At 38.2% G+C, this 26,598-nt stretch overlaps 4 protein-coding genes across 7 annotated transcripts; 2 read left to right on the top strand and 2 right to left on the bottom strand.

Annotated features, from left to right (window-relative positions):
• The first annotated feature begins 42 nt into the window (after nt 1-42).
• Nucleotides 43-3,664, top strand: LOC116252208 (uncharacterized). The gene is made up of 6 exons (XM_031626328.2): nt 43-445; nt 693-788; nt 2,133-2,173; nt 2,310-2,427; nt 2,520-2,600; nt 3,352-3,664. The coding sequence occupies exons 1-6, from the start codon at nt 266-268 to the stop codon at nt 3,403-3,405; spliced, it is 570 nt and encodes a 189-aa protein (XP_031482188.1). The 5' UTR covers nt 43-265; the 3' UTR covers nt 3,406-3,664.
• A 1,798-nt stretch (nt 3,665-5,462) lies between these two features.
• On the bottom strand, nt 5,463-12,201 carry LOC116253700 (DNA replication complex GINS protein PSF3-like). 3 transcript variants are annotated; one of them, XM_031628656.2, is made up of 9 exons: nt 11,910-12,201; nt 11,480-11,825; nt 8,810-8,942; nt 8,647-8,718; nt 8,438-8,538; nt 8,173-8,265; nt 6,793-6,926; nt 6,532-6,641; nt 5,463-5,814 (listed from the first exon to the last, which is right to left on the bottom strand). In XM_031628656.2, exons 3-8 carry the CDS (start codon nt 8,852-8,854, stop codon nt 6,532-6,534), a joined length of 555 nt encoding a protein of 184 aa, XP_031484516.1. In that variant the 5' UTR covers nt 8,855-8,942; nt 11,480-11,825; nt 11,910-12,201; the 3' UTR covers nt 5,463-5,814. The 3 variants fall into 3 exon arrangements, with proteins under 3 accessions (XP_031484516.1, XP_031484514.1, XP_031484515.1); XM_031628654.2 differs by lacking the exon at nt 5,463-5,814 and having other exon boundaries at nt 6,250-6,641; nt 11,910-12,199; XM_031628655.2 differs by lacking the exon at nt 5,463-5,814 and having other exon boundaries at nt 6,250-6,641; nt 11,480-12,199.
• A 2,192-nt stretch (nt 12,202-14,393) lies between these two features.
• LOC116252218 (uncharacterized protein At4g38062) lies at nt 14,394-20,063 on the top strand. 2 transcript variants are annotated; one of them, XM_031626339.2, is made up of 4 exons: nt 14,394-14,587; nt 15,257-15,314; nt 15,529-19,212; nt 19,699-20,063. In XM_031626339.2, exons 3-4 carry the CDS (start codon nt 15,572-15,574, stop codon nt 19,856-19,858), a joined length of 3,801 nt encoding a protein of 1,266 aa, XP_031482199.1. In that variant the 5' UTR covers nt 14,394-14,587; nt 15,257-15,314; nt 15,529-15,571; the 3' UTR covers nt 19,859-20,063. The 2 variants fall into 2 exon arrangements, with proteins under 2 accessions (XP_031482199.1, XP_031482198.1); XM_031626338.2 differs by lacking the exon at nt 15,257-15,314.
• Nucleotides 20,064-21,579: 1,516 nt separating this feature from the next.
• On the bottom strand, nt 21,580-25,323 carry LOC116252203 (uncharacterized). The gene is made up of 4 exons (XM_031626323.2): nt 24,955-25,323; nt 22,525-22,696; nt 22,293-22,409; nt 21,580-22,066 (listed from the first exon to the last, which is right to left on the bottom strand). The coding sequence occupies exons 1-4, from the start codon at nt 25,062-25,064 to the stop codon at nt 21,953-21,955; spliced, it is 513 nt and encodes a 170-aa protein (XP_031482183.1). The 5' UTR covers nt 25,065-25,323; the 3' UTR covers nt 21,580-21,952.
• Between the last annotated feature and the right edge of the window lie 1,275 nt (nt 25,324-26,598).

Genomic DNA, 26,598 nt, shown 5'->3' with positions numbered 1-26,598 from the left:
GGTTACCTTTGAATGATAGTTGAGAGGAAGGGAGAGAGGAGAGGCAAAGGGGAGGGCGCGAGGGAATATTTCTGCATTCATTCGGTCGTGGGAGCTCGGAGATGCTTTTCCCAACAAGTAAGCAAGTGAAGCAGAGGGAACGAGAAAGATAAGAGACAAGGAAGAGAGAGAGAGAGGCGCTTTCTGAAATTTAAGAAGCTGAAGACACTGAGATCAACTGGGTCGTGTCGGATAACCAGAGATCACACTTCACTCGGAATCGTCGATGGCGAGGGAAGAGGAAGAGGAGGATGCTCGGCCCTTGACAACCATCAGGGTCAGGGCGAGGCCAGACCCCTTCTTGGTCGTCTGTCGATGCTTCAGCGTCTTGACCATCGCCGCGGCGCTCATCTGCGTGGCCGTCAACGGCGTCTCCGCCTACAAATCTTTCGAGAACGCTTCTGATGTTAGCATCCTGTGGATCTTTTCTCTTTCACCCCGTATTATTGCCCTTTCTCCCTTTTTGCTTTTATCATCTCCCTCTCTCTCTCTCTCGCTCTCTCTGGTTTTGATTCATAATTTCGAGTGTTGCTTATTAGGGTGGGAATTTGAGCTTCTGGACTACCCATGTGGAGAATCGGGAGGATTTTGTTTGCAGAGATCAACTGACCGTTTATTGGTTCTTCTCACAAATTGTTTTTCTCCCTTGTCAGATTTTTGGCGGGATCTTTCGGTGCTACGCTATTCTCATAGCTATTTTGGTTGCGGTTGCTGAGACAGAATGGGGTTTCATTTTCAAGTTTTGGAGGGTGGGTTTCGTGCTTGTGCAAAGTGTTTCGATATTGATCATGTTCTGTCGCCTTTATAATTGAGATAGTCATTTTTTCTTCCATCTTACAATTCAGTGATTCAAGCAGAAGTCCTTAGATATTGCCATCTTTTGAAGCGTGACCATGGATCCCTTTTTGGGGAATTGCAAATAGTCCTTGGATTTCTCACAGATAATACGAGCATAGGTGGATTTCAAAGCTTATGTGAACTGAAGCAGTGAAGGCTTGTGGCTACGACATTTTTCTTAGTTTGTGGTGGTCGGTTTTCAGAGTCGTACTTTTCTTTTTATCCTGGTTCTACCCGCCAAATTTGTTCTTATGGTATTCCTTTAGTATGAGAGAGTGTGGATGTTTTAATGAAAATATTACTCCCTAAATCTCTTCTAGAATTGAAATAAGGAGTATGACAATACCAGTAGAAAAATTCTTGTTGTCAGATAGGTTATTGTGTTCGAACTTAATTACACTTACGCCACTTGACACGTAGCTTTTTTCCTTTTGCTGAAATGGAGCTAATGAGCTCCCAAATGGCGTTTTTAGTTATGAAGAACGGTAAGAAAGTTCACAAATCTCTATGAGTTGTAAGGAAACAAAGTTGGTGGAGATGTCATTTCCATAAGTGAATCGGGTTTCTTTGTCCTAAATCAAAGATAATGGCGTCTCGTGTGTTTGAAATTTTGCAGCAGAATATAAAATGTCGTTTCCCTAAGCTCTATATAGTACCAAGGACAATGCAAGTTTGGGCTTTCATGCCATCTCTATTAGAGGTTTTCTCTCATGTTTTTTTTTTTCACCATTAATTTGCACTTGAGTTTGAAGTTACATCTTGTGGAGGAGAAAAAAAGGAAGCTAGAGCAGGAGCAGCCTCCAGTTTAGTGAGAAAGTAAATACTTAAGTGACAAATGCTGGTAAATTTTGCTTTTTAAAATGCATCCTGATGCATCCTGAAGATCATGATAATTCCTGATGGTACTTGAACAGGTTCTAAATTTCTAATGAACTAAGCTCTCTCTCTCTCTCTCTCTCTTAGTGGTTTATGCTTCTAATTTGATATGTCCCTTCTCCCAGAGTCTCAGATTATTCTTCTCTTTTAGGGGCTTATGTTTCTAATTTTATATGTATCTTCTTCTAGAACCTCGATGGCTCGGACTATTCCTGTATCACATGGTCACAGCTAAAGGACACAGGAAATGCTAGTATTCTGTAGTTTTCCGTCATGAACTGTTCAAATTTTGTGTGAAAAAGAAGCAACTGGTGCATCCCTTTAGTATAAGTTGGTCAGGTTGTTGAAGATTCTAATTGGGCTTTCTAATTTTTCTGCAGATACTTGAATACTGGGCTGGTAGGGGAATGCTTCAGATTTTGTAAGATTCATCCATTTTCTTTGAAGATTCCAAATTTGATATCCTTTTGTAGGACACAAAAAAAAGTGGAAACATTTAATTTGTTATTTCTAATTTTGAAAACATTAATTTTGGAACAAGTACCTGCTTTCTGCAGTGTGGCTGTGATGACAAGAGCTTATTCAGAAAGCACTGGGGAGAAGCAAGTTCTGGTAATACTTCAAGAAATCGGGAGCTACATGCTTCTTGCTTGTGGTGTGATTTATGTACTCTCGGTGAGATATGGCGTCAGGATTAACATTCATTGAACTATTCTTAGGTGACCAGTGTTAACCTGATAGTTATTGGTTGAATTCATTTTTTCCAGGGAATACTCTGCATTGGTTGTGTCAAGCGTTCTCGTCTCCGTAAGGAACTCACAAGGGAGCAGGCAGCCAAGCACTTGGAAGTAATTCATCCTCTCCCGATCCTCTTGAATGTTCAATAAATTTTCCAACCAAGTTTGATGCCCCTGTGAATATTCTTTTCTTGATTATGTCCTGTCATAGTGGTCCACATGCACACACAGCCTGATGTAGCTCATTGAGCGTTTGACCTCTCCTTAGTGACTTATTCCTTCACATCCCTTTTTCCTGCATGTTAAGTTGAATTACTGAATGGCATTGAAGAATTATCCTCATGGAAAAATGATGGGCTTAGAGTAAAAGCCTTTTGCACTAACCAGTGTGATCACAATCGATGAGAATGAGCCTGAATTTGTTTATTCAAATCGAGTCGGTGCAACACTTATTTGATGCACCATCGCATCCAATGGTGCCACTTGCCAAATTTTGCATCCTTATTGAGTTATGATCATTATTATTTTCATTATATTCTGTTTTATTTTTGAGCTTTTTGCATTTTGATTCTCGAAAAATATAATGTTTAACTTTTTACTGATTAAAAATTTACTTTGATTCCAATTGCATTCAGCTGGTTCACTGAATGGTCCTGTTTCCCAATTTGATTCAAAAGCTTACTTAGTTAACCTTGGTACCAAGTACCAACTCCTGGGAACATTTTATATAACTGTAGAGTTCAGCAAATTGGATGTGGGGTGCTAGAAAAAGCAAACACAAACCTTTCATGCTGATTTATAAGTATGTAGTATGTACTCCACATAACTGCAGTTAAGGCTGTGAACAATTTAAAACGTGCAGGAACTTGAGAGACGAAGGGAGCAGCTCAGAGCATTCTTAGTAGAAAGAGTTTGATGATCAAAAACTTCGTGGCAGTTTGTACGTATCGTGTGAAGGAGAAGGGACAAAATTGCATGTCCACTGGGACTGTTTGTTTTTGTAATCTCTCTCTCTCTCTCTCTCTCTCTCTCGCCAAGTGTCATTTTGGCAGAAGTGATATTCTTTTATCTGACGAAGAAACCAAGGTTCTTGTTCGGGAGCACCCGGGGCTGTTGTGGATTTGTTTGTATTTTTCACTATGAATGGATCAAGGTAGACACCTGTTTCTTCTCTCTCTCTCTCTCTTTTACCTGTCCATGTTCAAATTTTGATTGTTGAATCTTATGCCTGAAAACTGATTCCTGGATGTCTCTCTGACTAGTGCTGTAAATGATTAGGATATGACTTCGAGATTTTAGCTTCACCTGCTGTACAAAGTTCGACTGGATTCAATTTCTAACATATAATTAGAACTCAATTTCTAACGTATAATTACACCATTTAAATTTTCTCTTTATATTATGCCTATCTCGAATCCTCAAGGTAAATATTGATTGTTTCTTCGCTTCACTATGCAATTTACAACTATAGCTTTAAGTATAAATATCGGTGTTTCTTCCTTTCCACAGGCAATTTTATAAGTATAGAGCAGCAATAGCTATAAAATAAAAAACAGGCCACACCTACGCTGATTGACTAACGCTGCCCCCGCTTGGGTAATAAAAAAGAGTTAGCAGCGTTCTATATTTATTCGTTCGTCATATTTAGTTCAGTCTTAAAGGTTTGAAATTGGTCATTTCAATCTGCTATAAAAAGTAATAAAAATGAAGCACATTAATTTTCAATAAAAGTATGCGTTTGGTGTTCCGTGTTAACGACACATCCTGTGATAATTCCGACAAGCATTTTAGTTCAGTACTGGTTCATTCCACGAACATATAAAACCAATTTCTTTGGGGGGTCACAATTGGAGCAACGGCACACAAATGTTCTAATATGTTTTCCAAAATTTCTAATGGGTCAAATGATTTTTTTTTTTTTAAAAAAAAAACTTTACTAAGTAAAATGTGTTTTACTTAAAATGGAAGACCATGGCCCCTCCCGGGACCCCCTTGGTATTTTGGGTGTATCTTCTATTCTTAAGGTAGAATTCAAACATTCATAGAGCTACAAATAACCTCATCTTACATAAAATGGAAGACCCTTCAGATTCTAGTAATGGCACTCAAGAAATTTTTAAAGTTTATTATTTTGCCAACAAAAAGCAATATATCTAACCAGTGCAACCAAGTCTCCCACCCAAAGAGACTCTTTCTGTCACTGGAAAAAATATACAATGGGCTTGGTTGTATCGCTCGTTCTTTTAGGACACGCTTGATAGCTACGGACGTTACATCTGACCTCAGATCTACTGAGAAATCCGTGGCATTAACAAATGACGATTCTGAAATCTGTAGATTTCGTATCCACAGAAGGCCTAAAATCCAGAGGTTTCAGGTTGGAAGGGAGAGAGGGGGGATCCAACTTCTCCCACTGATCTCAGTTCCATGGGAGACGTCACGGCAGGAAGAGCCGCACCATGGCCCCTGCCCACCGCCCATTGCCAGACCATGCCTGCTGGTGCGATCTCTCTCGCTCTTGTGACCTTTCAACGAAGGTCTTGCATCCAAGCCCGCATGTCCGGCTGGAAAAGAGGGCTTGAAACCCCTCTTTTCACAGCTCGAAGAGAGAGAGAGAGAGAGAGAGCAGATGCTTTCAAAAACGTGTCAAACGACACCCATTTACTGGCATGATTTTAAAAGATCCGAGGATTTGAAATCAACCCTCAAATCCAAGATTCGAGGCCATCAAACGTAACCTTAGAAGTTTCTCTGTCATGCCCACTTAACTCATCTGTGGATAGTTATTCCCATGTAATCCTTGCATAAGTTACCAACTGTATTTATATACCAGAATGTGCCAACATAACCGACCAAGTTAACCTTGTCACATGCCGAATAGTTACTGGATGGCTAAAAGTAAAAAATACGTTGCTAAAAAGGACCATAAATCATTGTTAAAGCCGCCATAGACAATCACTGCACCATAAACCGTGGCTATTGCCAATTTAGTGACTGTCTTTTAGTATCACATTTTTAAATTTTAGCCATTCAAATGCATCCAACATCCAGCAGAACTGTCCAACAAAACCACCCCAACCCAAATAACTCCACAGTATGTTGGAAAGCAGAGGATGTTAGAGCTGGTTTAATTGTGGGGAACACTGTGTTCCAGGGAATACAACTTTCCTGCAGTCATAAGCGCTGCACTTCCAATAGGTTTACAGATTTCACTACAAACAGTGGAACGCAGTGTCTCAAACACATCACGTTTGTTCTCAACCACATAAACACAGGCCATTCCCAGCATGTTGTGTGGTGTTCCAGAACAGTAGAACAGGACGTCCTGTTACAACACAATTCAGGAACAGGAAACAAATAATTTCTTAGGGAAACTGTAAGGCTTCTAAACAGTAGAGCACGTAAAGAAAAAATGCACCTGCAACTAAATGCTCCCAAACACAGCCTAAGGCTATTATCTCTTGCTTGATTAACTACTAATTAGTCTCTGAAATCATAAAATTTCTGCACCAATACAGTCATCACTAAAAGACATCAACCAACTCTGAATAACCGTGCAGAACATGGGAACATAGATAGTGTCATGGTATCAACTGTAATCAAGTAACAGGGATGCAACTTATTAGTTGTGAAGACAAATGCAAGAATAAGTCACTGTAGGGAAATTTCTGTTGTAGTAGACATGCTACAAGGTCTTTTGAATTTAAAGATATCTATACTTCTATGTTCACATGATGACTATGGAATCTGCCATTGTCGATTTCCCTATGGTAAGTAAACCACTTCCACTAGATTATTCATTGCAAACATGCTGCTTCAAGGTGCAAACGAGATGCATGTGTCAGTGTTCCAAGGTCACAATAGTTAACACAACATATGCTTCAAAGACTCATTTAACATGTCGTGTCAGATCACTCAGAAAACTTGCAGTTGACAAAAGGTCAACAAACTGCTATAATTTAGTTGACCTTCAAGTAAGGAGGGATAATGAAACTGTAATGCAGAAACAAGAATGGGGGGATTGTTTTGCTATTTTGAACACCTAATCTGTTGATCTCCTCTTCCTCCCAAGAATGGATGCTTTCTCCAGCCTTGCCCCCTCTACCCGCCATTTTTTGAATGAAGCCATAGAGTTTTCTGCTGCATTAAATACTTCAAAAGGAAAGAAGAAAAGTTAGATAGGCATATGAACAAGTAGAAACATGAACCATACTAGGTACACACACTTAATCTTAGCCAAAAGGCCAAGAAAGGTATAAACCACACTAGGTAATGCCAGCATAATACAAAATGGTTGCCTTACATTCGCACTCCTCTTTTGACAAGATAGACTTGGACGCTGCCACAGATGCAGTGCTGTGTGCCTTGCTAAGCACTTCTCTATACCGACCTCTAAATGCATCAAGGAGGAAGGAACCAATGCTCCTATCACCAACCCTGAATATTCACAAAGACAAGCCATAAACTTAATTAGTTACATAAAATGGTCAGTAATATGAAGGAACTCACAAATTGGTAATCAATTAAATAACTTCCAAAGTTAATTTCTTGTTGTACCCATCCAAAGGTTCCAAACCAATGCCCATTGTTCCAGTACTGGAAACAGATGCAATATTTTCTTCAGAATAAATGTAGTCAAGACAACATAACCATTCTCATTTGTCAAGCTTTAACCAAACAAGTTACAGATACCATTCAAGCACATGAATGCTTATACATACATACATACATACATATATATATATATATATGAGAAACCATCACCACACCATAAACCATGGTGCTAATTTAGCGACTGTTTTTCAGCAATAAGCAAAGTCACAAATAACGGCGAGCTTGAAAACAACAGGAAAAATATGGTAAATTTTTAAAAATTTTAAAAACTAAAAATAGGGGAAAAAATAAAATGAGTGAGAAACTAATAACACAAACATCAAAAGATAAGTAGATTTGCAACTAAATGCTAGAAAATAGAAAATGAAAAAAAACTGTTTGGCATTAAAATGCTGTTTCTTAAAGTTTTAAACGGCAATTCAATTTATCGTGTTTTTTTTCGAAAAAAACGTGGCAACATTAGGGACATTGCAGCATTGAACCCCCATATACATACATACATACATACATACATACATATATATATATATATATATCAAACATATTCTATACATTATGCCTCGTAATGCATGGATCCCAGTGTTTCAAGTTTTTTTCATAAATCTAATTGTATAGATGGATACAGAAGTTATGGAAAAAATAACACTAAAAAATCATGAAATAATGTTTAAATTGAATTTATGAGCTAAAAAAGTTTAATTGTTAAATAAACTCTAATTTATACATCTGAATTTATGATTTTTTTATTCCACAAACTTGAAAATTTTGCATCTATCTATATCGTTGAAGTTGTCAAAACAGCACATACAGTACTTTGAGAGCCAGAAGGCAAAGATAAAAAGTGGAAGGCATGATCATTGTTTCTATATATACATATAAGAGGAGAGTTTAATTTCATGTTGGGGTGAAGGTGGGGCAGAATTTACCTGATTGGATCCATACCACTACAAAGAAATGATCCATTCAAGGTGCTGATTCCATGTTGCCGAAACAAGCCCCAAAAAACACATTCTAGTAATTGAAGGAACACAAGAGGATAAAGATTTCCTTATGCAACATATGAACTTACAAGGGAGCAATTTTGCAACCCACTTCATAGAAGTACGGACATCGACTTCTTAAATCCACACACGCAGGATCAGCTTGAATTTCCTTTCTTGTCCTGCCAGTTTTACAAAACGTATACAGCTTGAGACAGCATCATAAAAAAAGCAACATTTGATACAAGCAGTATGAAAGATATGACAACCCGCATAACTTCTTTTTTCTTGAGATACATATATGATGCTGTTTTCTGGCCACAAAAGGCTAAAGAAAACCACAATACATCTTACTTTTGATTGAAAGCAGGAGGCACATTGAGGGTAACTGCTTGTCTCAAATACAGTTCATATGCAAGCCAAAATGGCAGATCAACCTTTGCACCTTGTTCCACCTAATTTATGCAAATGAAACAATGGCAGGTAAACTAACTTATAAATGGAATCCCTTCATGATGCTTTGAGATTGCATCCATAGTATCCAGAGTGTACATTGGACATACAGTATTACTATCTGAACCAGGATCTAATACTCCAACGCCATTAGCTCCTACCCTGAAGACAACTGAAACAAGCTGAAAAACACAAGAAGGGGGGTAAAGAAAGGATTTAGGAAAGTGTTGTCCTGTAAAAGAAAAGCACCACTACCACAGAAACAGATATTACCTCTTCCCCCATTATTATGTTATCTATTTCATAGTATTGGGCCATAGACAAACAAAAGTTCTAGCTTTACAATTTATTGCTTTTCTTTCTATCCACAAATGTCTGCTTAGCCTCAGCTTACTCTCCCTCAGACCTGCACTTCAAAAATTGACTCAAATAACATTAAAATGTTTACTTTCCTAAAACCATCGTCAGTGAACTACCTGCTATATGAAATTGAGAGAAAAGATCCAAGCCTTAACAAAGAAAAATTCAATAAAATAGTGATTTAACATGTCAAATCACATTACAGAAAACAAATGCGACTTCTGGAAGACATGCTCTGATGGCAACACAGGATATGCAGTTATCGTGAACTAGTTTATAGTTGGTGGATTGAAGTATGGCAGCATATCCATTGGGGAAAGTAATTGCACCTATCTCCTCTTGGAAAAAAATAATAATATAATGCAGTAATGATTAATGAACCACAAACTTTAAAGTTTAACCAATTAAAAGATGTCATCCATGATTGATCAGAAGAGCAAATTGTGAATGATGATAGTGATGCTATAGGAAACCATCAACCCAGCATGAAAGGATAGTTGCATATTAAGCAAAGGAGGACACAGTCAAACTCGGTTGTTCATCACTTACATCATTCATGTTCTTATGTATTATCAGATATGGACAAATAGGTCAGTGGATCCAGTAAGACTATTATTTTTTGTATACTTATGGCACAACATATCATGGAATTGTGGCTTTCCTTTTTCCTCTTTATGGATTGTGGCCATTGTGGATCAATTGCAGAGAATGAAGAGTGAACATCTCTATGATCTAAAAACCAATTTTCCACCATCCCGACTGACGCCCCATCTGGTTGCACTTTCCAGTAAAGGAATTCTTTTCTTGCATCACATGTATACACAAAAAACATCCTTTTCCCACATTGTTTTTTCTCCTTGTGCAAAAAAATGAATAGCTTCTTTCTATTTCATGTTTGATAGTATGCAACAATGACAGAAGTGGGAAAATGAAAACATAAATGTCACTCTCTCTCTCTCTCTCTCTCTCTCTCTCTCCCTCTTTCTCTCACGCATACTTGCATGTAGGCGCACACACATACTACTAATGAATTGATCATTTTGTATCTGCAAACAAGTTTGACATTTTCATTATTTTTTTCTTCAATGGACTCACTGCAGCACTTCAGAGCCACTAACTATCTAAAGTTCATAAGAATGAGGTGCAGTTCAACCACAGGAGAGTTTTAAAAGATGAAGCGTATTCTCTGGCATGAGTGTCTTGTCATACCAGCAGGCATCTTTTACCATACCACCAATAACTAAATAAAAAATAATAAATTAACGGCAGGTATTGCCACATCTATTTTTTCTTATTTTTGCACGAATCAATTAGAATCGACGTGCCAAACCTAGAGATCAGACTCTTTTCGCTTATGATTCTTCATCCTTTTTTATGGCGAGTATGGCAACGCTGAAAGGATACATTCGCGCTGCCACCAAAGGCATAGACTCCCGATGCAGGCAGCACACAACCAAATTCTTCGACCACGGGTCTCTTCCGACAACTTTACAAATCCATAAGTCGACCCCTATCTTCGAACCGAATAACCCATGGACTCCAACTTCGAGAAAACTTCCAGGATCACCGGATTCTACTAAATTACAATGAACATGAGAGGAAATTAGGAGAACTCAGTCTCAAATTGCCAGCTCAAGGCACGATTACAGCTCCAGCCTCCAAGTGGATTGCTTCAGCTCCTCTGTGTTGCTGTCCCCCGCATAGATCGAGCACACTGTCCTATGAGAAGTGAAGTAAAACCGGAGAACAATGCAAACGAAATCATCTTCATCCCCCCATAGGCTCATGACTTCTCCCTCTCCAAGTGGCGAACAGTCCACATACACACACGTACGTGAAAGAGAGAGAGAATTCAAGCATTTCAACCTTCAATCTTTTTTTATCACATTAAAATCAGATTATACGCAAAACTATTCCCTAGGAATCGGTAGATTGTGGCCAGTGGCGGAGCCAGAAATTTTTGGCTATGGGGCACTAGAACATAGTATGTGAAAAAAAAAATCAAATTAAAATATATGTATTGTGAAAAGGGCCTGAATGTATTGTGAAATGTGAAGCATGGGCATTCAGCCAATACCGCAACTTCCAGCAATGTACTCGTCCAAAAGAACCTGGAGGTATCTTAATGAATGTTCTCTCTGCATTTCATGCTATGACAGAAGTGCTTCTTTCAGAGAAATCTATCAGATAGAAAACACAGATATACACGAAGAAGCGAAACATATTGGCGGTAATATGTTCTTTCATATATCAGTACTTGTATAACATACGCTTGCTACGCAATATGTAAGCTAGCATTCAGACCAGTGGCTCGTTTTTGCAATTATTTTCTGAATACCTTCAATATTTCATGTTCTCTTACTGCGGCAAGGAAATAAAACAAGAGTTGAAAAAGGGCAAAAAAAAACGAAAAACCCGACAAGCGACACCAATCTTTTTGACGCAGGCGCAGCCATGAGGCATGAGCCAACATCGAATAAAAGCAATCAAATCGAAATCCAGTTGCGAAACATTCAAGTATCTATGACTCTATCAAGTATCAAGAAGCAGTCATTTGGGGCATGGAGGCAAACATTCACTCACCCGACTCGGCGCCGGCGGCGTAGCTATGCGAGAGACAAGTAGACAACGCCGGAGTCGGACTGGCGGGTCTCTGAATCTCTGATGAATGATGGAGTGACGCTGCAACGGGCGACCGCCGACCTGGCCACCGCGGCAGATTCGCAGAGGGAAAGGATATGGCACTTCCGCTTCCCCCTTTCTGATTTGGCGAGGGTTGGGCGCCGGGCGGGGAAACAAAATGCTTCGAGAGTTTTTTAGAGGGAAAGTAAAAACTCTGCTTTACTTTCAATTTCGGAGTCTCGGACTCTCAACTTGAGTCACTTGAGCCGCTGCTCGTTACTGATTGTGGCCTTCGTTTTAACGTGACCTGAACGCAAAACAGAATAGAGAAGAAAGAAGAAAAACCAGAATCACAGAGAGGTAGAGGAATTGTGTTTGTGCATTCGATTACCTTTGGACCATCTGAGAGACAAAACTTCTTGATCGTGAAATCAAGAGGATCTTCCTGCTCCTTTTGCCCCTCCGGCCACTCGAGAACTTGAGAGAGAGAGAGAGGCGAGGGAATCTGTTACCCTTAAAAAATTGGCGGGCTAAACTCAACTCGGATTATGCAGGGACGGTTCGGTGACACATGAAAACATCCAGACGTCGAGGTCCGAAATTGTTGAAACTCTGGATGCTGAAAATTAGATCCTACTGAAGAACCCAAATCCATAGAATTGGGTTTCGTTAGAATTCTGATCATTTCATTTTGATCTGATAGCAGATAATAAAACAACTAAGAGTGCGTTTGGCGCTTTCGAGTTATGTTTCTAGAATTTCCACAAACACAATTCCGATTAAAATAGAAGACGTTTTCTTTTTTTCTTACTATCTACACAAAGGAAAAAAAAAAGTTAAGTGGGTGTTTAAAATTAAGTTTTACCTCCAAAACCATTTTTTGAAAGTGTAACTTTGTTGATTACTCAATTAAAATTTTCATACTATTTGGCATGTCTTTGCTTCAATGAACAAATCATGTCTCATGCAGCTTGCAAATATTTGTTTAATTGATGAATAAAGTGCATATATGCACTTAATATATGCTGGCTTCAAAAGTGATAAACATCACCATGGCACTCTTCAGCTCATTTTCATGTTTTTCTTATAACAATAATAATGATAATAAGTACTTATAGATAATACTAATGATAGTCTCCTGTAGTTTTCAAAAGCACTATGTGAAGCTAGGTTTTTTAGTCATCTAAACAAGAACCAAGTTTCAAAACCAGGTTTTTGTCAAATCATCGAAACATAAAAACCCGTTTTGCAAAAGCCATTAAAAAATAAATTTTCACAAAAACCAAAAAACCCCTTTTTACCAAGGCTTCATCCAAATGCAAACTAAGAGGCATTTAAGAGTTGTTTGATAGTAGAAACATTTTGTGAATGTTTCGTGAATCTGTCATAAAAATTGAGGTAAGTTCATGGAACAATAGTCATAGTTTTCCATGAACTTGTCTTAGCCAAATTCATAGGATACTCACAAAGCGTCTCAACTGCCAAATGACTTCTTCTTATGAGATTTTTGGATCATTGAACAGTTTGCAAGTTTCCAATGAATTTGTTCCTAAAATTAAGATAGATTCATAAAATAATGGGTTGTAATGCTCCACAAATCTTTTTAGAGTAGATTCATCAAACACTTACAAATTGTTCTTTTGTTCAAATGCCCAAGCATCACTTATGGATTAAATTATATAAGGGAAAAGCTTCTGTTGTGTCTAATTGTATACGCACTTTAAGAGTCTTCACATGAACAAAGAGGGAACTGTTTGAGACAATAATACATATAATAGATGCATATGTAGTGATATTCAAGCCAATCTTGTTGCTTGCGCTTGCCCTTATGAATCATGAAGTGGATTTATATCTATAGGCCAACAAGAACCAGCCATTAAGCAAAAAAATGCTTCAACATAGCGATGAGTCCTACCTGAAATACCAAACCACTTGCACAATCATGTGAAGCAACTAATACAAGAAACTCCCTTGCAATGCTTTTGAGTTAAGGAAGTAAAATTGTTTGCTGTTTATATAAAAAGATTATATTCCTTGAAGAGTATAACATCATTTATTTGCAAAAAAATGGATTACACGTGCCTTCATGCTACTCGGGTCAGAGCGCATAAGCCATAGATGTTTTTTTTCTATTGAACTCTCCCCATTTAGGGTGTAGTATTATATCCCTTCGCCTAACAGCACGACACTTGTATTGATCTTCTTCCACAACTAAGGGCAAAGCTAAGGGAGGGGCCCGCATGGGCCCTGGCCCCACCTAAAAAAAATATATATATGTAAAATTTAAAAAAATTTACTTATCCTGCATTAAAATTTTGAAAAATGATATTGGTCCGTGTCAAAATTTAGAAACTTTAATTCAGCCTTTCTCATGAAAATTTTTTGGCTCCGCCCCTGCCCACAACCCTGTTTTCATGGTTTAGGTTGCTCCCATTTCTGTGCTACTACTGGAGTCGCTTTTGCTTCCTTTTCCTCTAGCTCCTAGCTAGTAAGATGTTTTAGTTCGCCGGTTTGTCCATAGATTTAGCAACAGTTTTAAAGATTGACCGATTTGGAAATCTTCGGATCTATGCTTATTTTCAACTCCTCGAAGCATTTCATCATTTGCTACACTCTTCCTTAATCAAGACATGCCAAGGGAATGACCTTGGAGGTTTTATGCTAATGTGATATTCTCACTCAAGTAAAATTGCAAAAAAGAAAATATTGGTATGTACTTCACAGTTTGATAACAAAATCACACGATTGCGTATAGTGGGCGGGTTCATAATCCCCGTTACGACCCGAACCGATCTAAAGCCCAAAAAGTCGTCCGAGTTGCCTTATTTGTTTCTTTTTCCTTTTTAAAATGCCTTGCCGTCGAACGTTCAAAAAATTTCAAAAACGTTCCATATCCCGCTCCCTCTGTCCGTCTCTCTCGCCCGAAAGAGCAAGCGCATCGATCTCCTCTTCTCAGAGAGAATCTCGCTCTCTGGGAGCAAGAAAACCCATCTCTCTCTTTCTTTCTCTCTTTCTCTGTGGGTGAAGGCCAAGGCTGATCTGCTTGTTCAGTGAAGAGTCGTTCAAAAGGTACTGTACAAAAATTATCTTGCTTCAGTTCTTGCGTTTATGCTTTCCCATGTTCGTCAAGTTTATGGCATTAAGAAATAACTCACAGAAATGCTTGCGGAAGTCCTAGAGTGGCCGTTTTTGGGGTGTTGGATCCCACAGTAAGAAGCTTCATCTACATACATTATGACTCTCTCTCCTTCCCTCCTTTCCTTCTTTCTCTTCTTTTATTCAGCTTTGAACAATTAGTACTAGCAGCATTCATTAAAGAACTTCTGGTGCTTCAATTAGGAGGAAAGTAGATTTGGGCGCTTTTCCCTCTTCAGTGGAATTCTTTTAAGCGACATTTCTTGATTTTTTTTTTAAAAAACTTTACTTGATTCGTTGTTCAATATTTTTCAAGTAATTTAACTTCTCATTCGCTACTTTTAGAGGAAAATCTTGCGGGGGAAGCATCTCATTTTTTTAATTCTTATTTAAAGTTCTAATTACTGTTTTATGTTCATGTAATACGTATGGGGGGTCTAAATGTGCACCTTTATCCACAAAAGTGAAAGAAGTCTGTACATGTTGTATTTTCTGTATAATAGTCCGACGTCCCTTAGCATAGATCGTCCTTTTTTCACGGGTGTTCTCGATAGGTTCTTGTTTAATTTTAGTTCTGTTCTCCTCGTGTCCCATTTATTGCAGCTGATTCTTATGAAGGCCTTGCGCGAGTCCAGTTAGATTTTCGATAGACAAATTCTTGGTGAGTCTTGATGCTGAAGAATTCGGCTAGTTTTCCAATGGCTCCGTTCACGTTACTAGTCATGCAAAGTACACGTAATACTATTGTTGCTCTTGTTATTTGGACCAGCCATATCACGAGAACACGTCTTAAAAGCGGATACCTTTGTTCTCCTGATTAAGGTCTGGTAGTAACAGCATTGGATATTCATTTTGTTTTATCTCAACCCAAGCAGGTACTGATGTTATTCAAGTTGCACTGGTAACGATCCTTGAGAAATGGAAGCCGTTTGTAAAGAGCTGGATGAAACCAAGGCCGCAATGGCAAAGCTTATGGAAGAATATAAAGCCAAATCGAGCTTGGCTGAGAGTCTAAGGACAGCTCACGATGGTCAACTTGCAAAGATCCGTGAAATGAAGCAGCAAATAGAAAATCAGGCCGAAGAACTAAGGGTGAAGAGTATGGAAATCAACGATTCCAGAAAATTATATGAAGAACTGAACTCTAGTTTCCATGAGAAAGAGGTCTCTCTGAGACAATTAAACTCCACATATGAACATCTCCGGGAAAGTTACTCTGAAAAATTGCGAAAATGTGAAGAGGAAAAGAAAGAGCTAATCTCTGCTTTGGATGGTGCAACTGCAAAATCTGATGATCAAGAGCAGAAGATTCTATTATTCAAAAAGGAGATTGAGGACCTCAAGCGGGCTTTGTCCATTTCACAGACGAAGTGTTCTGATGCAGTTGGAAAGGCCGAAACCATGATCACTGCAATGAAGCAAATGGAACTTGATATAGAGTCCAAGAATGCCTGTCTCCTGGAATGGTCTGAGAACAAGACAAAATGTGATATTTTGAAGATAAAGCTTGCCGGGATGGAAGCAGATCTTGCAAAGGAAAGCTCTCAAAGGATAGCAGCACAAAACACTTTGAACGAGTTAAAACAAAGAGATGGTGTTCTCCACAAGTATGAGGAAGAAAACAGTAATTTGAAGGAGCAGCTTAAGTGGAAGAAAGAGCAGTTTCTGCATCTTGAAGAAGCTCACAAAAAACTTCAGGATGAGTTTCAGGATAAAACATGTGAATGGCAGGTAGAGAAAAATGAACTTCTGGACGAGGTTGGGAAGCTGCAAAATGATATGGACTCCCAAACAAGAATGTTGGATGATACAAAGTCAAGATTGCAGATGTGTCATCAAGCACTTGCTCATGAAGAAAGCCGGAGAAAATTGCTGGAAATTAAGGTGAATGAATCACAGGTTGGCTATGAAAACATTGCAGCAGAGTTCCAGGAGGCTAGATCCATGATTGAGAGCTTGACAATGAACAGGGACGAAGAAATAGCTGGCTTAAGAGGCTCACTGACAGAAAAGGAAACTCTTTTAAAGGAGATGGAACATAAACTAGTTCACCTTGAACAAGAAAATCAGGAACTTCAGGTGATGGTAAATGATCTCCAAAAGTCCCAAATAGCTGAAGCTAGGATGTCTGGTTCAGTATCAAAACTGCAACAGAAATTTAAAGCATTGGAGCAGATACACAAGGAGTGTTCAAAAATCCTCGAAAAAAAAGAAGCAGAATGGTCTTTAAAAGTAGACAAGCTGGTTGCACATTTGGATGAATGTCAAGCTGATTTACAGGGCAGGAACAATCAGGTACGTGATTTGCAGTTGGAACTGGAAAATTGCCATAGCTTGTTGTCTGGACTTCTTTCCCAAAATGAGGAATTTTCTGTGATTCTGCTGGTGGTGAGATCAGGAGTTCTGCAAACACAGTCAGAACTTGATGCTTCAAGACTTCAGATTGAACATTATGTCAGGAAGAAAGAACAGGAGATCTCCAATCTCAAGGAACTAGTGGCAGAGAAGGAAAGAGAGTTGGACAATATCCTATCTGAGATGGAAAACGCCAGAGCAAATACAGACACCTTATTGATGAGAATTGAGTCACTAGATGCTCTTGAACAGCACTCCTCTACCTTGAAAAAGGAGCTTCAACAGCATAAAGAAATGCTTGATGAATCACTGAACCACCAGAGTCACCTAAAAGAACAAGCCATGCAAAAAGAAAATTCTCTGAAGCAAGACCTAAACAATGCTGCAGATGAACTAGAAAAAGCTCACATTGAATTAGCTGACAAAGCACGTAGAGAATTGGAGATGGCTTATGAGTTACAGAGATGGAAATCTGTTGCTGAGCGATTAACAGTTGCACAAGCAGAAACTGAAGATCACAGACAAACATATCAGGCGCTATTTCAAAGGCAAGAGAGAGAGACTGAAGTTCTCGTTCACAACATAGAAGCAAGGTTTAAACAGGAAAAGGAAAACTACCTTCAAATTATTGATTCCAAAAATTTAGAATTGGAGCAGTTCAAAGAAAAAGTGCCTCTCCTGGAACAGAGGTACGAGGATGCAATTAATGTCTCCCTTAGAGAAAAGCAATTCAAAGTTGAAAAACTTACTACTGAGCTGTTGAATAGCCAGGTTATCATTGACAAGTTGTCTGCAATTCATATTCTGGATCAAGTTGATGTTGAAATGAAAGATAGTTGGATTATGGAGCTAGAGGAACAAACTGGAAATCTGAGAGAAGACCTTGAATCTCAAAAAAGGTTGCACGCTGTCCTTCACAAACAGTGTGAGCTTCTAAAGGAAAAGTTGGAGTCTGTGGAGTCTTCTGAATATAAGTGGAAAGGAATACTTAAGCAAATGGAAGAAAGAAATAAAAGCCTGAAGCAAAAACTAGAATCAGAACAAAGAAGTTCGTTTGAATTAAAGGAACAAGTCGAGGCACTTGAATTGGAGAAACTGCATGCTGGAGAGTTGCTGTCTGTACCAAAAGAACGAGTAGACCAATTAAACTCTAGGTTGAGGTCCATGGAATTTACTATGAATGAGAATAGTAACATAATTTCCAAACAAAGGGAAGAAATTGATGGTTTGTTGGTTAAGTTGCAATCGGAAGGGAGTTCATCATCTGAATTGAAGAAACAAATTCAGCTTCTTGAAGATGAACTAAACCAGAAATTGAATGCTGAGGAAGTGATGATAGCTTCGCACCAAGAACAGTTACTGCAGTTTGATGCGAAACTAAGGTCAATGGAATCAAATAAAAGCATGGATAAGGACTTAATATGTAAGCTGGAAAAACAAACTGAAGATTTGCAACAGAAACTGGTACAGGAAGAGAGTCTTTCAATAAAGCTGAGGGAAAGAATCCAGGTGCTAGAAGATGAGTTGGACCAGAAGTTACATGCTGAAGACGAACTGCTTAGCCTGCAGCAGCAACAAATAGAGCAAGCTAATGCTAAATTAAGATCAATGGAGGCTAGTAAAAGTGAATTAAGCCATACAGTTGACAATTTAGAGGAAGAAATTAAAGGCCTGAAGCAGGAACTTGTATCGAAAGAAGCACTGGCATCTGAATTAAAGGAAAGGGTGGAGCTGCTTGAAGGAGAATCAGATACGAAGTTGCATGCTGAGGAAGAGCGGCAAGCTTTTCTGCAAGAAGAGAATAATCTGCTTAATTCTAAAGTACAATCCATGGAAACTGCTAATAATGAGTTGAACAATGTCATACTCAAATTGAAAGCTGACCTTAGGCTCGCCACTGAGACAAATCAGACGCAAGCTATCCGGTTGAGGAATTTTCAGGAGGAACTGACAAATTTGAATGATACCATTAGAACTTTGTCTGATGAGAGAGACGAGATGAAAAGAAGAATGGCGTTCTTCACCAAATTGCCAAATCAAATAGATGAGGTTTTATGCCAGGATTTAAACCTCTTGAGCAGTTTCCAGTGCATAATGGAGGGTCTTGCAATCAACGGAGATGAGAAAGACGAAATCGAACCACTTGCTTCTGTTTGTGCGCCGTTCTCAGATATCCAGGAGCAAACCGTCGCAGTCTTAATAAGGTGATTGAATATATCTGGTCATTTCAACTATCAAAATTTCCTGATTTTCCTTGGATTTATTTGTCCTTTCAGTTAGATAAACATGCCCCGTTTGTTACATCACTATTAGTGTCCTTCTACATAATGCTCTGTTTAGACTTGTTGCATGTTAAATCTGGTGGAGATTAAAACAGGTTGGCTTTAGTTTATTTTCATACAACATTGGAATTTTAAGCACCACTAAAATTTATAAAGAATATGATTAGTTCCGCAAATCCCACTCATCTAGTTGATCAGTATTGTCTTTAAATAATTTGACAAATTTGAGAAAATTGGGGCACGTCGAGTATTGAATTCATTCAATCCAAGAATCTGAGATTTTCCCATTTGCGGCTTATGCACAACCCGCAGATACACGCGCCCGCGCACACACACACACACACACACATGAACTGGTGTTTTTGCTTAACCTGCCATTAGATTACAATAACAGATGAACATATGCAGGCAAAACCAAAAACTTCTGGAGGATTTGGACAAATCAACTCCCAGGAAAGGGGCATACAGGACGACAACTGAAGAATCTCAGAGGCTAATTTCTGCTTCTCAAAAATATGGAACTGACAGAAGTCTTGAGAGATTACCACTGAAAGAATTAAATGGTTAGTTGCAGTATGACGAAGTGGGCAATTGTTTTGAGTTTCTGCTCTATGAGCAAGCACGAATCACCACTGGTGGATGCCCTAGCAACTGGGGCATTTTGCCGTCACTGAACTTGTTTCTAAGAAGCAATAGAGCAATGTAAATTGCCAATTCTTTCTGAGAAATGCATTTTGGCTTTATTGTTGGTAATTTGATTTTGATTTCTTTGATATGGAAGGCTTCCACTGACGAATACTGTACGGCTAGGCATTTACATGAACCGGTGACACTGGGAATTTGATTTTGATATTTTGAGCAGGCATCGGTCACGGATGATATTTAGTTTTAATGAAGCTGCTTCTAACGAGGGCTTCGTCCAATTGGTCAGGGGTTTGGGTTTCAAAGAACATAATCTTGAACGAATTACATACGCAGCCAATTCATAAAGCCAGAAGAAGAATGAGTTTTAATGGACAAGGGACTCATGTACTGAACTGGTAGTTGTGAACTAAGACTTTGAAGATGAAGAAGGTCCAGCATTGTGTACTCAAGATGCAAGTCTTGGCATCAGAGTTCCAAGACTTTGCCTGTTCAAGTTTGCCTACCAAGTAGAAAAGGTGATAGGAGAGTGGACCCTATGGATAGCTTCGTCCCAAGTATTGTCACAAACATGAATTGTCACAAACATGAATTGTCACAAACATGCAATTTCGGTTTCTTAGGCTCTTACTATTGAAGACATTCTCGGATATTAAATAGGATATTTTGAATCTTGAAAAGTCTCGGAAATTCAAAAACCAATAAATCACAAAAACAATAAGAAATAATATAATTTCGACTTTTCCATGAATTTTCTTACAAAAAACATTGATCAAAATCCCAAATAGCCGTTAAACTATTAGAAGAAGCATAAAAAATTTAACACATACTAAGAAACCTTTTTTTTCCGCAGAAGGGAAAAAACCTAGAAAGAATGACATTTTATTTTTGCATATTCATTTCCAAAATACAGATTTTTGTTTCAAAATTTCAATTTTCCTTTATTTATTTATTTTTTGTTTCATTGGATAAAAATGGCGATATTTTTTACGACGGTCGAGATCGAATGGAACATGCAGCTTATGCCGAAGACCCCTCCCGACCAAGATGGCTTATCCAGCTAGGGACTTCCACATCTGTGCTCGTCTGCGAGTTTGATTATGCGTGAACATTGTCGACTTCGTAATAGAGTTCTCAAAAGAAAGTACTTTCTTTGCGGTTTAACTATAGTCCTGTTTGTTAAGACAACGATTAATTCTTCAAGTTGTAAATGAAACACGGAAATTTAGAGTGACACTGTTCTTCAAGTTGGTTTGAGATGGACTTTTCTGTTGCAAATTTTTCTAAAAGAGGTTTTTTAAGCAAAACTTTTCAATTGCCTTTCTTGCAATTTCCTGCAAAAGCTAAATAGAGAGGAAAATTTGATATTGCTGCAGCTTAAACAAGAGACATACAATACAGTTCAATCATCAAGCAAAGAGCAAAGGGGAAAATAAAGGCGTAAAGGAGAGAGCAACACAAAGCTGGCAAGTGCTTCACACAATCAACATAAAAATGATCTTCAGCAATTGTTGAAGTTCTTTTAAATTTGAATTGCAACATTGAAGCGGAATACTATTTGAAAATATGGATTTTGAATTTGAGCAGATAAGGATTAATTCTTCGGGCTTCAAATGAGTCATGGATTTTTTTTAGAGAAACTGACTGTTCAAGTTTCCAAGTTAGACATGGAATTTTCATTCTCAATTTTCTTAGAAGTTCTATGAGGAAAAATCTTCAACGGATTTGTCCCGCCAATTCTCCTGTAAAAGCTCTCTTAAATAGAGAGGAGGATTTAATACACTGTAGCTTAAACAAGAAATAGATGACAAAGTTCCAATCATCAAGCGAAGGCCAAAAGGCAGAATGAAGGTGTAAAGAAGCAAAGATGAAGCTGGCTAAGTGCTTCACACAATCACCACAAAAAAGACCTTTGATCCATCATTCAAGTTCTTCTAAACTCAAACTGCAGCATTAGGTTCTTTAGATCTAAGTTTGTGTTATATCCAATGCAGCTTGCAGCTCCTGTGGTTGAATTAGGTCACGTTCTCTTGCCACCAGCAGCGTTTGATGCAAACTTTGTAAGACCGGTTCTCAAAGCTCCAAGGTTCACTCCATTGTCAACATAAATGCTTGTGACCCCCATGTTTGAAACCTGTACAATTGTTGGAAAATAAGAATGAATATCAGGTTTTCAAGTGCCATGTGCATGTCCCCCAGGTGTTCAGAAGGTTTATCGATCCTGTATTAGTTTATTCTGCAACATAGCCATCTGATTAATCAAAGTTGCAATATTTAACCAGCATAACTCCATTCGACTTTGTAGACCAAGACAGATACCAAGGAACAACAAGAAACAATTAGCATAAATGTTGACTTACAGCTTCAATGTTGCGATACTCGTCATCAAAGAAAAGCATTGAATTGTAAAGGATTCCTGTTCTCCGCTTAATTCTCTCAAAATGCTCAGTTTTATGGGTCCAACTTGAAAAAATCTCCTACAAGTGCAGGATAACATAAAAAATCAACAACTAAATGGAGAATGCTTACCATCTGTTCGAAGAAAATAATTCAGCTATAAAGATCTTTTATCAAAATGAACAGATATGTTACTTTTGCTACGAATATGTCCTCAAGCCCTAGCTTCTTCAAGAATGCTTTTGCTATGTCTGGTGTAGGTGACCGAGAAGCAATTGCTACATCAACTCCTTTATCCTTTAAAGCATGTATTATACCCTTGGCATGTGGGTACAGGGATGGCATTTCACGTTTGGAACGACATTCACTGCCAATGGGATGAGCATAAGAAAGTTAGATACTTTCTGGTGAAGAAATATATAATGCAAACAAATGGTTCCCATTTTCTTTTGTTAATAACTAAAGCTATTAATAGAGGGACGGCTCTAGAGAAACAAAAGGCATGCTAGTCAGAAAATCTCACAGCAAAATATCAACTGAAGATAAGACATTCTTTAGTTTAGTATGTGCATTGGAAATGGATTAGCAAAACCAAGAAAATAGAAAACACCAAAAGCACATTACCCAGTATAAGAGAATATAATATATATTTACGTGGATATTCATGTTTAGGCAACTCAGTTTCTGGAATCTGCCAAGCTTGATGATTAACTGGGTCATTGAGCAACCAAATTTTTAAGTTGAACAAGAATATACTGGGTGGAGCCTGAACTTTTTAATTATCTGAACAAGGAAAAAAGAAATGCACCATTTCTAATGTGGCAAAGCATGAAATCAGTTCATCATCTGTTGGTTCAACAAATTTTCCAAATATACCTAGTGGGCATCAGCTTTAGATAGATCTGTTTGTAGTAAAAGTTTCATTAGTGGTGCAGGTGCTGTTGCAAGCAGTATGTCAGAGGTCATCCTCAGACAGCATTCACCAATGAACTCCAGAGTCCAGCTAATTCTTGCAACAGTAATTCCAGTAGGTTGAAGAAACACAGGGAAAGAATACATAAGATGTTGACCAGTTACATTTGATTTTGGCATTCAACAACATTACAAAAGAGTCATTCAGGAATTCTCCGCCTTCCATGAAGAGGGCTCTCGATGCCCATAAATCACTCTAGATCAGGAAAGATTGTAGGAAGAGTTTAGTCAACACATGCTAAGTAACCTCACTGTTTTTCTAACACAACTTATCAATACTTATCAAAGATGGGAAATTTACTGCAGAAATTTTATGAGAGTCACCATGAAAGATATCTCCCTGAAATGTGAGAATAAGTTTGATTGTGCTTCTCAAAATTAATATATGGAGGTCGATATAGGTGTTTGTCTTCACATAAATTTCCAGGGAGAATTCATAGCCATAAATGACAGAAATTATCCTGATTCTAAGATCATCCACGTAACTTTTTCCTGAACTATATAAAAATTTCATTTGAAATGGATAACTCAGAGGCATTATTGATGCTCTAATGTTGCAGGATGTTCCAGCATCTTTGAGGATGTTCCACCTGCCCCTTATCTTTTTATGTAAACATCATATTGGAAGTTTACAAAAATTACTCTATCCCTGTATCTGCAGCTGCATCCAAATATAACATAGTTTGCATTGAAAAATGTGACATAGCATGGAAGCAGTTGAGTAACAGCTTATGAGTCATGAACATATTTTGTCCACTCATTTACCGGCTATATCAGTCAATTTCACTTTACTATCTTATGATTGCTCAATGCCTCAATCTCTAGTAAGTGAAACAGGTAGAGTCCATTGTGAAGCCACCTGGACAAACCGGAGCAAGGAAATCATGAATTCAACTACCTAATTCCAAGCCAGTTAAAGGACTGCAGCGTTTAACTTTTTCCCTAGAAACTGACAGAAAAGCACAGCTTGTCAGTCAACAATCTATTTTTCTTGTATCCAAGAATCCACATCGAGCTTTAAGAATCAGAACAAAATTTTGAACTCCTTTCAGCTTTCCGCTTTTGTATTTTCTGAATAAAATTTCTAACCTGAATTCAGTCAAAAAGAGGACAATTTTAGGAGTCTACCTTTTAGAAGAAAAGGGGAACATGTTTAAACCTCTACAACGAAGATATATCCGATTGGTGTTATTTTTCAATCCTGCGACATTTAGACTTAAGCTGTTTACGAAATTTTTCGTCTTTCCTTGAACAATCGTAGTGCATTCACTCATCAACAACAATGAAGTATATGCGGAAAACACTTTTTTGCATTATTTTGGGTGTCCATTAATTTGGTCACCACGTACAAACTCTAAGATAGTCTCTGTTTCTTTCTTCGTTCCCTGTTTCCCCTCTTGGGTATTCCTAATGGAGCAAGAAAAGCTGACTCCATGAAGAAGGCCATGTGGAATTGATGCGATATCGTTTCCGACGAATTACTTCGCCTTCTCTGTTATGCAAATACACGGTTTAGCGAGAAACATATGCAACTTGGACATAAGAACACTCCGCACTTTCTATCACAACATCAAGAAACGAACTCACATGAAAGGACGAAAGATACGAGAAGAAAACAAGAAGAAATGATTGAAGAGAAGAAAGATACGTTACCAATAGAAGGGCCAGATGGTGTAGTCAAGATCAAAGACGACGAGGCGAGGAAGGACCTGGAAGAGACCAAGCACCTGCGACGCTTCCGCCTTCACCCGATCGTCTCCCATCCTTATTCCCCAACCTTCTCTCTCTCTCTATCCCCTCGCTAAGGAGCGTCTACCACTCTCTTGGTGCCTCGTTTCGTTGCTCGCAACGTGAGAAAATTGGATCTTCCCGATGTCCTAATCTCTTGTTTGGACACAGTCCAAGGGTTTCGTGGGAAATACACGAGGATTCAAATTCCTACCTCCTTAGTTTCCATTGTTTGGTAGTCGACTACCGGACGGTGGCTTCCCCTTGGGGCAAATTTTAAAGCATAAATAAGAACAACAGATTGCCCCATTAAATTGTTAAAAATAGTTTTTTGTTTTGGGTATAACATAAAAAAATCAAATAGAAAAAGGAACATTTAGAGTAGGTTTGAAAATAGACTTACATGGGAGGATGGAAATTTTTCTAGGAAAGCTTCTCATGACAAAAATCTTTGTTTGTGTGTGGGAACAATGAATAGGAAATAGATACCCAAGAGAGCTAGATAGAAACAGCTTCTGCAGATAAATCAAAACTCCCAAGGAAAAGGTCCTCCATCTTGTAGAACCTTCCTTATAGCAGAATCTTCTTTTGCTTCCAAATGAAGAAAAAACCTTTTATTTCTAAACCTAAAACACGTGTTCCTTCTTTCTTTCCCAAAATCAGTCTTACTTTTCCCATTAATTTTCCAGCTTCGTGCATAACGAAGCATGGACGTTAAGAAATTGCCATCGAGACTCTCACGTTGGCAAACAATTACATGACGTATCATCAGGTCTAGGAGGCATTTGATTGCTTCGGGAGAAAGTTTTCCCGATCATTAGATTGAATGAAAATTCCCACCTTGTAAAACAAACAAGAAAAATATATATATTTACAACCCGAGACGAAAGTCTTGACTTTTCTTTTTATATATTTTAAAGACAGCTCGCTTCAAATATATTTCAGTCTCTCGAACATTTTAATAATTGACACGCGGTCTCGTGAACCGTCAGCTCCAACCATTTTTCCCATATTTTTCAGGCACTACATACAGTCCACAGCCTCAGATATTATTCACGCCTCCACACATTTCCGGTTATGAAACACCTCTTAACAACAGATAAAAGAAACACCAAAGTGGAAGATTCAAGGCAAGAGTTGTTCAAGTAAAGTTGTTTGATTTCTATAGATTCACAATCGGTTCAGTTGAATCCCTGAATCGTCTGATTCCATTAAATTTCCAATCAAAATTGAGATACAATTGAACTCAATTGTAACATTTTTTAGTGGGGCATCCAGAACAGACTACTTGTAAATCTTGATATAATTTTATGTTTCATGCTTGAATAAGGATCCTACTTCAAGTTAGATTAAGCAAAATCGAGAGTCGTTGGGGATACTCCAAGCAAATTTTGTGGAGTGCGGAAACTCCAACGTTCAATTGAAAACGTGGAGGAAAATGACTGCTAAAAGGATAACGCGACCTATGGAAAAAAGAGAAAAATTACAGATAAGAGTCATATATTTTGGTCGTAATTACAAAATAAACCTCATATTTTTTTTGTTTTTTTAAGAGTACATATGTTTGCT

This window comes from Nymphaea colorata, chromosome 4 (genome assembly GCF_008831285.2).
Source record: "Nymphaea colorata isolate Beijing-Zhang1983 chromosome 4, ASM883128v2, whole genome shotgun sequence".
NCBI lineage: Eukaryota > Viridiplantae > Streptophyta > Magnoliopsida > Nymphaeales > Nymphaeaceae > Nymphaea > Nymphaea colorata.
Note: the sequence above shows the minus strand (reverse complement) of the source record. Positions and strands in the feature narration are given on the sequence as shown.